The sequence below is a fragment of the Phyllopteryx taeniolatus genome, chromosome 7, assembly GCF_024500385.1.
Source record: "Phyllopteryx taeniolatus isolate TA_2022b chromosome 7, UOR_Ptae_1.2, whole genome shotgun sequence".
NCBI classification, from domain to species: Eukaryota; Metazoa; Chordata; class Actinopteri; order Syngnathiformes; family Syngnathidae; genus Phyllopteryx; species Phyllopteryx taeniolatus.
Window position 1 is genome coordinate 20,129,060 of NC_084508.1, and position 12,159 is coordinate 20,141,218.

General features: G+C 40.4%; 1 protein-coding gene across 15 annotated transcripts in view; it reads right to left on the reverse strand.

Moving 5' to 3' along the window:
• Positions 1-527: 527 nt before the first annotated feature.
• The window catches only part of LOC133480527 (ephrin type-B receptor 3-like), a 62,809-nt gene continuing 51,177 nt past the window's right edge, over positions 528-12,159 (reverse strand). For 7 of the 15 annotated variants that reach the window (XM_061778695.1, XM_061778692.1, XM_061778699.1 and 4 more), the window contains exons 11-16: positions 9,470-9,717; positions 8,128-8,343; positions 6,920-7,105; positions 6,420-6,619; positions 3,729-3,884; positions 528-2,077 (exon numbers count right to left, since the gene is read on the reverse strand). In XM_061778695.1, the coding sequence (XP_061634679.1) occupies positions 1,969-2,077; positions 3,729-3,884; positions 6,420-6,619; positions 6,920-7,105; positions 8,128-8,343; positions 9,470-9,717 (1,115 nt within the window). In that variant the 3' untranslated portion in view covers positions 528-1,968. The remainder of the gene's footprint in view (positions 2,078-3,728; positions 3,885-6,419; positions 6,620-6,919; positions 7,106-8,127; positions 8,344-9,469; positions 9,718-12,159) is intronic. The other 8 variants (XM_061778696.1, XM_061778706.1, XM_061778702.1 and 5 more) reach the window with 3 other exon arrangements.

Below are 12,159 nucleotides of genomic sequence, written 5' to 3' on the forward strand. Positions count from 1 at the left end.
CATTAATGGACCTGACAGACAAGACCAATAGGTTTCTCTTCTGACAGCTCTGGATTCTTTGATGAAGATCATCTTTTACTGAAGATCCTTGCATGGAACCTCTTCTCAGGGCTAGTTGATAAAATGTACTTTTGTTTGACCTACCTCTTACTGTATGCTTAAAATTCTACACAAAATAAGTTGACTAAACACAAGTAGTTTGAAAAAGGTTTTTGAATTGAAAAATATGCCAACATTTTGTTCACTACTCACTGCTTCAAAAGGTCAGTTTACATTTAGAGCATGGATTCAGAAGTTGAAATATCTCTTACTAAGGATCAACATGAGGTTGTAGTTTTATTTATTACCTTTAACTAAAGCGCTCAGCTAGCCGAGCTGCTCTTCATCTTATGTCTCTCTCTTCATCCCTACGCCTTCATCATATTTCATGTTGCCAAAGAATGCTTTGTTTAATAGTTACTTATTTTATGGTTCTTACAAAACATGTACTTGCTGTTTGGAGCGACAACAAAATACAATATGCAATGTACTGTATATGTCATTTATTATTATTAATTTTTAATCATCATCAATTCATCAGCTGAATCCTCTTTGCGTTTCCATCTGATTGTTTCATGTCCAGGTTCCCAAATGGTCTAATGATCCATTTGGTAGATGGTGGTAGGGAGGTGTGGGAGAGGGGATGGTTCACAAATAAATACATGGGGAAGGATGTCAACAAATTAAAACAATAATTTTGATTATTTCTCAATCCAGGTACTAGTAAGAAGAAAGTTGTCCACAATGGGTTTCTCTGCATACCATATATGCATATATATGTTTCTCCAAAGTTGACTTTCTGATTCCATAAAAAAAGGATGTTTTTAACAGTTGTCCACAGAATATAGCATAATTGTTCCAGATATAATTGCTCCTTGTCACGGTTCAGTTCATGCGTTAATTCTCCACAGTGGCAAATAGCGGAAGCTGTATTGTACAGTATACTTGTGTGCAACGTGACACACCTGCACATCCAAGCACACTTAATTACACATACGCCCACTCACACACACAGACGCACACGCACACATAAACACACTAAAAAGGCCTAGTGGTCTGTCTATTGTGTTGCCACAGTCATTGTGTCCCCATCTCACACTTGGGGTATTTCATTTTGACCAGCCATTTTGAAACCACAAATCTCTCTAAAATTTAAGAAAGTCTAAAAGAAAGTAAAAAGTTCAATGTGGACAAAAAAAAAATAAAAACATTTTTTTTTTAAATGAAACTGTTGATGAGCAAATGATCCCGATCTTGTAAAAACCCTCCTTCAGGTCAACATGAGTCCAACTGTCCTTAAACAAGTATCTGACTGACCTCCATAATTATCTGATGCTTTACTTCAGTTCATCATAGCACCTCACCCTTCTTGAGCAAGTGCCCTTTTGTACATAACACATCTTCAATATGAAGATGGAAAACAACACATGCTCAGTGAAACAACTTCAGGGAAAGAATTGTCAGCTCTCTCCTTTTAGTTTTTTTTTTCTTCCAGCATCTTCATTCTTTGCTATTGTCCATCAAAACTGGGTTGCAGGGCTGAGGGAAGGGGGTTCTCACATCAGGATCACTGTGACATTTCAGTTACCAAAGACAAGCTCCCTAACACACAATCATGCAAAGTCAGCCTACACCAAACCTGGTGAGGCTTCAATGGGATGGGTAAACTGACCCCTCTTTCAGGGACACACAAATTGTGATTGAATAGAAAAAACTACATGATGAATAACATAAAACAGGAAGTGGTAGTGGTGAAAAACAAAAAGTAAACAAGTCTGAGGCACTGCAAGTCAGTTTTGTAGTGTCTAATTGGCAGAGATGGGTCAGGCAGCTTGGATTTTTCCAATGGCTCAATCTGGCACGGTTCCTCCCCCTTTTCTATCTCAAACTGGCCGTCTTGCAACTGCAACACTGTGGATGCCTCTTTCTTCACACCTGGACAGGAAGTGTTTGGTTCATCTGTAGTCTCATGTCCTGAATGCTACCTAGAATCTTCTTCTGGTGGCCGGCCAATGTAACCCCTATCCTCAGCAAGTCCCTGAATGGTGGAAAGAGCAAAAGAGGAAGAAGGGAAAGTGAGTGCAGGTGGTTCAGTCATAAAAAAATAAAATAAGACAAAGATCACATTTCAAACGTTGAACTGTAAATCTAATTTCAGGCCCAAGTAAACACATGTAAGAATAATGATGATCCACTGTCTTGGTCATCCCCCATAAATGCCTCCCTCACTTTAAGTCAACAAAACGGGAACTGCGGGAACATGCTTCTGTTGCTCAGCAGGTGAGCAAAGGGCATGAGTTAAACTGCCAGAAAGTGACAGCTAATGATTAAATAGCAAATGTAGCTACTGTTAGGCAAGTAGACGTGTAGAGCTGCGCGACATGCCCAAAAGCTTCTGTTTCCAAGAAGTGCAGGTTTTTGTGTTTCCTTTGTTGCAAGTTGTAAAAGGTACGATAATACCCAATTCGTGGAACTAGAAAGATCCCTGGACAACAGAGAATCATCACGGGGAATAATTTAAAAAAAAAAAAGTAGAAGAAGACAAAACCATGCTTTTTGATCAGGGATTAAAAAATATACACAATTCAAAATGGCATTTTTTTCCCATGTTGCAAACTATTTCTATGGAAGAGACAACTATCACCATTTGCCAACACAATCCTGAGTTTAAAATATATATCAAGCGAACTCCACTTCACCACTTGATGGAGGCATGGCTTTAAGGAACATTTTGTTTGGTTGTTTGATGTAACATATAGATATTTCCATGCAGGTAAATACACATTTAAAACACCTAGGAGAGTGCATCATCTTCATTACTTAAGAGGGTCTAATCCAATCCTTCTGGGGCAACGATTAGTTTACTGTTGGGACTCTGCCACAGTCTGTGTCTGCTCCGTTCAATCACACACAAATAGTGGATAATCTAATACTGTATTACACTCAGATACCTAACACTGTGCTTGACCCAGGGACTTGTGGCTTTATCTATTTGAGCTCAACCCAGAACACAAACATGCAAATATGAGCGAACACACCAATTATTCATCGCACAAATACATTAAGGTTTTTGTTTTTTCATAGTTTTTCATTCCCATCAGCACAGCGACAGAGGATAAAATGATAATAAATGGGCGCCATTAGAGGAATTACTGGCCATTTGGGGCAACAGAGAGCCACAGTACACCACACCTGTCAGCCTGACCAAATTGAAACAAATTACCCCCACCTCTAGTGCCTATTACGCGGCTAATGAGGAGGATTTATTTATCATTACAATCGTCATTCATTTACTTGATCATCACCGGCATCCTATTTTCATGAGTTCCATTACATAATTTCCTGTTTGTGAACAGCAGGAGGCAGGTGAATTTTCAAGGTAAACAATTAGATGGCTGAGGGGAAAAAAATCCATAGTCAATATTAGTCTGAATTAAATCATACTGTAAACGTTCAAGACAAGATTTAGAAATAGAGGACAGTGAAGCAATTTCTACAGCGTTACTGTGTCTGCTTAGTGCTTTATTTCCATCATTTGTTTTTTCTATTCATGTGCTAAACTTACACTATGACTGCCCCTTCACTATCATCACCACCACAACACGTTTAATTTAGCCTTTTTAAAATTCTGGCAAGGTCAAGCCACATTCCGCTATTTAGGCCTGATTAGCTGAAGCGACTCCACTCACTCTGCTGTCATCTGGGCAACCAGGTCAAAGGAAGCAAATCCGGCATTGATGAAATTGTCATGGTAGCGGCTCATCTTGATGGCATCCAGCCAGTCTCCCACAGTGGTGAAAGTTGTGTAGTCTGGCACGCAGCGGTCAAGCAAGGGTTGGGATACCCTGCGTGGTGGAAGGCAGGTAAGGAGGAGAGAGAAAGAGAGAGAGGGTTAAGGTGGTTACTCCATTGCCTCTATGGGCCAACCGAACACTCTCAAAACGCCTCACTGCTGAGCGCCACCTCACCACCTCTCCTCCTCTCTCCTCTCCTCTCCGCCACATGTAAGGAGTTGTGCCATTTGTGTGGGGGGGATGGAGCTAAGTGGGTGTCACTTTAATGAGTGGAGAGACTGGCTGGAGGTTGGTTGGTGGATGCTGGCGCTGCAGCTGGTGAAAGGTATAAAAGGGGCTTTTAGGTCTTTAGAGTAAAAAAAAAAAATCCTCTGTGTACAGGCGACACTGGGATAATAATGATGGGTGAATATGAAAAACCCTTTAAATTAGGAATTGGAATCCACAAAAAACATCTATGAATGAAAATGGAAAATAATATTTGTAGTAACAGCTTTCAATCAACTTTAAAGACTTTCTGCAGGGCTTCGGCGCGTGCTGGTTAAAATCAACGGGTATTCATGAGATACTGAATAAAAAGCATTGCAAAAACCTGTAAATATGGAGATGGTAGACTTCCTCTGAGTTTGTGGGAATGTCTTTACAGTGTGAAGTACCATTTGAGGGAGTGTATTTAGGCGACAAATTGGGTGACAAAGTGATGTTTTGCTTATCAAGACAAACAAGGTTTAGCACTATGCAGTATATATTGATTAGTAAGCATAGGGATCATTTCCAGATTACCATTAAAGAATATTTGTGAGTGAATGTATATTGTATCTTTATATTGCTATTGTATACTGTATACCATTGTTGTTTTGTATGAAAAGTATTTTATTCCTGCAGTGTTTTGCATAATCCTTCACCCATACAGTATTTCACAAAAGGCCAAAGAAGGAAACCTTTTAAAAAAAAAAACAACTCAAGCCCGTATGCTGATCAGTGCTTCAGATAGTGAGGCCACCTTGGAAGTTTAATAAAACTGTAACAACTCAGAGAAAATTGGAAGGGATGCAGAAGAGATGGGAGAGGAGAGTTAGAGGGAGGTGTGTTGAGGGAGAGTTGGGAGAGAGAAAGACCTGGGAGCAGCCAGAGAGAAAGAGCGCTACTGTCTCCTCTCTTCTCTGCTCTGTTGAGCCCTGTCATCCTTTTTGATGGCATTAGATTCATTAACAATTAAAAGAGGAATGAAGAACGGTGGAAAAAGAGAGAACAGGCAAGTAACTGGTGCTAATAACTGTGATACAGAGGCTCCATTGAGTGGTGTAGATTGAGTGATTTTTAATAAGAGCTATGCTTCAGCGCTCAAGGCTTCGAGCTGTCGTTAAAGCCAGACTAGGGCTCTTCTTTAATAGGCTATTGTTGGTGCGCCTTCTCTAAAGTTATCTTAAAAAAGACCCAGAATGTTGCTGGCCACATGTGCGCAACTAGTAGGAACACAGTAGAAACACAGGGTAATGTCCTAGTATCTCCAATGGTAATGACATGAGCCACAACTAAAGGTTTCTCCAAACTGGAGGTCATTATTTTTTTTGAAGACTGCAAAGCAGTGGGTGTTTGGAATATCTGTTTGTAAATCATGAGAGAAGCAACAGCTGAAAGAAAACTACATAAACGGCCAAACGCAATGGGAGCCTGGACTAGTATCACAAATACTATTGCTCATTACTCTGACCACCTACGGTGCAGTTTGTAATGATGTCAAACATGACGATTTTACATCATTCAAAGAACTTTATGACAAACTATGTTAGGTAGCCCCCAGCTAGCCTTCAATGCCAAACAGGACAAGCCGTCTCTCCCTATCGCAGATTTGTCGGCAGGAGGCCACCTCTCTGCTGGCCCGTTTAAAATCTTGTTAGTGGCTAATTAAAAGGCGCTCCCATCTTCTTTTTGCATCGCCTTAATCGAGCTAATTAACTGCAAGCTTAATCTTCTAAGAACGGCACTACAGTGGCCAACCGAGACCCTGGTTTCCCCCTTGAGCACAACCCAGGATTGTCGGCAGACTTCCCTCAGGACAAAAATACCCTGATGCAGGGACAGACAGATAGGTCACCCCCTCCCCAATCCCAATCACTCAAACTCTGCCACCTTACAGTATATCCTTCAAACTCTTTCCAAGAAACAGCTTGTGGATAATGACAGCGCTACTCAGATAGACAGAGAGGCCACCTTGGAAGTTTAATAAAGAGACATACATAGAGAGCATAACTGAGCTCCTTGTTTGCAAAAATATTTTTTTTAAGTGACTAATTTAGATCCACATACTGGCCCAAGTTTAATTTTGCAGGAATTGTGTAGATCTAGTGGAAAATGGTGACCCTTTGAGAATGTGTTGGATAAAGAGTGTTTGCACAGTAGAATACAATATTGTGATAGTTCTGGATTATGCTTAACTACCGGTAGCACAAAAAGTCTTGACTAGTCGCATGACTAAAGCCATGATGTCACCAAAGTCTGATCCAGTAAACATCTAAGATTTTTAAGGGACCAGTCAAACCAAACATTGATTCCTGCCATCTGCCCACCAATCCTCCTACTTACCCGGTAGACTGTGTGCTGTTAGTGACCACTTTGAGGCTTGCGGCATTGCGGATTAGTTTATCCAGGGTGGCAACAATCTGAGTGAATTTGGGCCGCAGGTTGCGCTCTTTCACCCAGCAGTCTAACATGAGCTGGTGCAGTGCTGTGGGGCAGTCCATCGGCGGGGGCAGTCGATAGTCCTGCTCCACAGCATTTATCACCTGTGAAATGATCATACAGAAACAACGGTAACCTCCACTTGCCAAATACTTTGTAGAGCAAAAGGGAAAGCGAAAAAACTCTGAAAATGAGTCAAATGACAGAAAAGCTCATCAGAGAAAGACTTCTAGTAAAAGATGTAGATTGGTAGTTGTGGGTAGGTGAGAAAAATGTTGAGAAAGGCAGAAAAGCCAGAATGGTGAGACAGAAAACAAAGTATTCCTAGTATGCAATGCAATGCATTTGAACAAAAACCTTCAACAGTCTTAAATACATCTGCACTTGTCATTTTGTGAGCTTACATCTTGATTGCTCATGTCCCAATACGGCCGCTCTCCATATGACATCACTTCCCACATGACAATGCCGTAGCTCCACACGTCACTTGCTGAGGTGAACTTCCTGTAGGCAATCGCCTCCGGTGCCGTCCATCGAATAGGGATCTTCCCTCCCTGTGGATATGCGAATGAGTAGGTGAGCATGAAATACTGGAGGGATGGAGCACAAACACAGAGTCACACACATACAAGAGGAAAAGAGAGGGTGAGATAAATGCAATCCGAGGAAACATTTATGCACGAACACAAGGGTGCAAGACATACAACATACAAGGTTAGTAGCATGGCTACAAAACAATGACATTTAGGAACATATGAAGTTTGGATAACAACAATATGTATGTGCTACAAATTTATTCATCAATCCATTCATTTTCAACACCGCTTATCCTGGTTAGTGTCACGGGGCGTTGGAGCCTATCCCAGCTGGCAAAAGGCAGACAACACCATGAACTGGTCAACAGTCAGTCACAGGGCACATATAGGCACGGGCAACCATTTGCACCCACATTCACACCATCACTGAGTGGGAACTGAACCCACACTGCCCGCACCAAAGTCAGGCAAGTGTACCACTACACCATCAGTGACCAAATTTATTCATGTTGGCTAATAATGTTTACTGATTAGCTGAACAAGCTAGTGTTAATTTCTATATTTAGTTCATATTTGTGTATTTTTAATTTAATAAAAACAACAATAAATGAATTAGTCTAATAAAGTAGAGGTTGCTGTTGCTAACTGTCATTAGACAGTTGGTGTTATAGAAAAAAAACCAAATTGTCCCTGCACTAACTGCTTTGGTGGCAAATTTTGCAAAATGCTGCATTTTTTTGCTACAAAATATAGCATTTTCAGCAACTGTTAGCAATTATTGTAGAGTGCAGTGCAAAGAGGGTTAGCACATGTAAAAAATGGCATGTTAAAATAAAAAGTAATGTAATACAGTGTATACAATACTGGACTATATCCCTTAATAGAAAAACATGGTGGTGTCAAGTCGGAGTAGACCTGTTCCACTCTCATGGATTCCTTTGGTGAGTTGGGCTCAGATTTATAATTTACTTATTAATACATGATTTATTAATGTAAAAATGTTAGATGTAGCACGAGTATACACACACAAGCACACACGGACACACACACACAGACAGATATTGTCAGAAGCTTACTAGTGAGCTTGTGTAGGTAGGGTCTGTAGGGTCATCCTCAAGGAAACGAGATAGGCCGAAGTCAGACACCTTGCACACCAGGTTACTGTTGACCAGGATGTTACGGGCAGCCAAGTCTCTATGCACGTAATTCATATCTGAAAGGTACTTCATTCCTGCTGCGATGCCACGCAGCATGCCAACGAGCTGAATCACTGTGAACTGCCCATCATTGAGCTGGCAGAGGAAAAGAGAACAGAAGATTAACTGGATTGTAAAACAATGTCAATATAACTTGGCTTCTTTTTATTTATCTTTTCTGTTGTCAGTTATGTGTACCTTTTTAATATACCGTAATTTCTCGTGTGTAATGCTCATTCCCCCCCCCAAAAAATGTCAATAGTGCACATTATACATAGGTATAGGGGAAAATGGGGGAAAAAAACAATGTATCAATGTATACCGCCATCTAGAGGTTATGAAAAAGCTATACACGTCCATTCCAATATGCCACTGCCACCTAGAGGTTATGAAAAAAGTGTAGCCTACACTTTCATTCCAATAGGACAGGGGTACGTATGATGGCATATATGTACACTTGTGCTCATAAGTTTACATACCCAGGAAGAATTTGTGAAATATTGTTTTCATAAATACGACTGATGACTGAACAACAACCATCATTAATTTCTTTAAGGTTATGTTTTGTTTAATGGTAACGCTTTTCTGAAATGCTTGACAGTTTAATTTGAATCCCATTAAAATAAAATAAAATGTGTTTCTCCATGTTTTCATTAAAGAATTGTACCCATCTTACAAATTCTGCCTGGGTAATCAAGCATATGAGCAAAACTGTGTGTTTTCTCATTTACTAAATAAAAGTAGGGCTGTGAATTTCAAAATAAGAGCAAGTAAATAAAAACAAAGTATTACGTGTTCAAATAAAGTGATTAACTTCAGAATAATTCCTTGAAAAAACTAACAAAATACAGACAATCATGTTTTGTTCATATGGGTAGAAGCAAAATCATGCATTGTAAAAATGCATTATACATATGTAGAAAGGTTTTCCAGAAATTTTAGGTCAACTTTGGGGGTGCATTATACACAAGAAATTACGGTAGTTTACATTTTCTACTCATTTTGTTTACTGAAGCTTTCATACTTCATACTTTACAATCACTGTCACCAGTTACATAGATCATAATGTCGAGCAAACCTGAATAACTTGTATCTCCAATGTAACTGAAGTAAATAATAGCATATTTTTGTGCATATTTCTGCAGATAATTCTCAAAGCATTTCTTAAATTGAATATCTCACAATTGCGATAAAAACTTGAGCGCATTAAATTTGTCCTCACCCTAAGGAAAGAATCCAGTGCTCCATTTTCCATGAATTCAGTCACAATCATCACTGGTCGACTCTTGGTGACCACACCTTCCAAGCGGATGATATTGGGGTGGTCAAACTGGCCCATAATGGATGCCTCTGAGAGGAAGTCTCTCCTCTGTCGGTCAGTGTAGCCCACTTTGAGAGTCTTGATAGCAACAATGATCTCACGGCGGCCAGGAAGCTTGAGGCGACCGCGGCATACCTCACCAAACTCTCCTGCGCGAGCCCAGATGGTGACAGCCAGAGAGAAACAGCAAGGAAGGAGAGGAATGATGGAAAGAGAGAGAGACAAAGGGTGGGGAGAGATGTATGATGGAAGAGTGGAGGAGAGTGGGGGAGAATAGGGGATAGGGGACAATTAACTGGTTAGAACCAAGGAAAAAGCAAAGGGCAGCAGGTGTAGGACAGGGGAAACTGCACGAGAAAGCCAGGCCATAGTCAAAGGACGGCGATGATGGAGGAGCACACTGTGATTATGTGCTAATAAACTAAAGCATTTAATACAAAATATGAGTTGATGTACAACCCCAATTCCAATGAAGTTGGGACGTTGTGTTAAACATAAACAAAAAAAGAATACAATGTTCTGCAAATAATGTTCAACCTATATCGAGCATCTGTGATGGTATAGGGTTGTGTTAGTGCCAATGACATGGGTAACTTACACACCTGTGACGGCACCATTAATGCTGAAAGGTACATACAGGTTTTGGAGAATGCCGCCATCCAAGCAACGTCTTTTTCATGGACGCTCGTGCTTATTTCAGCAAGACAATGCCAAACCACATTCTGCACGTGTTACAACAGCGTGGCTTCGTAGTAAAAGAGTGTGGGTACTAGACTGGCCTGCCTCCAGTCCTGACCTGTCTCCCATGGAAAATGTGTGGCGCATTGTGAAGCGTAAAATACGACAACGGAGACCCCAGAATGTTGAACAGCTGAAGCTTTACATCAAGCATGAATGGGATAGAATTGCACCTACAAAGCTTCAACAAATAGTGTCCTCAGTTCCCAAACGTTTATTGAATGTTGTTAAAAGAAAAGGTGATGTAACACTGTGGTAAATATGACCCTGTCACAGCTTTTTTGGAACATGTTGCAGCCATAAAATTCTAAGTTAATGATTATTTGCTAAAAACAATAAAGTTGATCAGTTTGAACATTAAATATCTTGTCTTTGTAGTGTATTCAATTAAATATAGGTTGAACATTATTTGCAGAAGATTGTATTCTGTTTTTGTTTATGTTTAACAAAATGTCCCAACTTCATTGGAATTGGGGTTGTAGAAATTTAAATAATGGCATGTGATGGCAATAGGAGTGGATGAGGGCGGTATTAGGAAGGGTGACATTTACAGTGGGGAGTGGAGCTAAGCTTTGGAAGGGTCGGAGAAGTAGGCACAGGAGGAGGAGATAGGTGGAGATAGAAGTTTTGGGGTCCTGGGGCCGGTGGATGGTTTATGTTTTGAATCTATACCAAGTGTGATGACCACAGTAATCCATGGCAACAGGGGTCAAAAGGTGGCACAGTGAAGGAAGTTGTGGGCATTGGGGGCAGGAATGTAAGGATGGAAGAGGGACATAAAGGAGAGGAGGGGGACATGGAAGATGAGATCGTCACTGCAAATGCTGGGAAGCAACGGGTTTCAAAGTAGTAGCCTCAGCAGCAGGAGAGCTGTCGTAGTAGTAGTAGTAGTAGCAGTAGTAATGGTAGTAGCAGAAGCAGTAGTAGACACTCCCTTCTCTGCCATCACAACACCTTCTATTTTGGCTCGCATACAATGATAAGAAAAATCCGTCTCACTTGGCACAATCCTGCAGTATTTTGAGCAGATACAGTATATAACTATAAAATATATCAAATACATTGAAAATGTTTACCATTTACACAACAACAACATAAAATGTCAGGGAAGGCTCTTCGAGGAGAGAACTAACCAGAAGTATTATGTGCAAGGACTGTGTGTCAAAGTAAAAACTAGATTGGCTGAATGTATTCTCAAATTAGTTCAGTGGAATCCAACCAATTTTGGTTTTAGGGTCACTATGATATCCTGCCCCTTCAAATATCTATATTATATTTTACTCCAGGGGAATCTGGGGAAAATGTAAGTCAATGCTACCTTTTAACTAAACAAGTTATGGTAATTGTATTAGAGCCCACATTCGCCCCAGGAGATGCTTCATAGAACAACTGACAACATTTTACAAACTAGAACCATCTGACTGTAGGTGGTTTTCAACTTTTAAATCCACCAATTTAAATTAAATTTGCAAAAATGGAAGTAGTGTGAGACTACGGTATTGTCACCAGCAGCCTAATTTCTGTTTTCCTTTGAGTCATGAGACTGTTGAAATGTGTAGTCATAAAATACTCCTTGACAAAAAATAACATCATTGTCCTTGCACAGCTACTCTCTGGTTCCCTGGAATGGTTTCACAAGAACTTTAGACTAGATAATAAATCAAGGGTCCTATTTTTGTGACTGGTGTAAATCCGGCATAGCGGGCGTTGCAACTGTGTGCCAGGGCCAGGTTAGACTGGTGTTGGTAATTTCATAGAACAGTACAGGTGTTGGAGAAGTGGGCGGTCTGCGCCACTGTGGTTGTATTTACAGCCGTCTTCATTCTGTGCTAATCAAAGCGGCTCCTCTCATT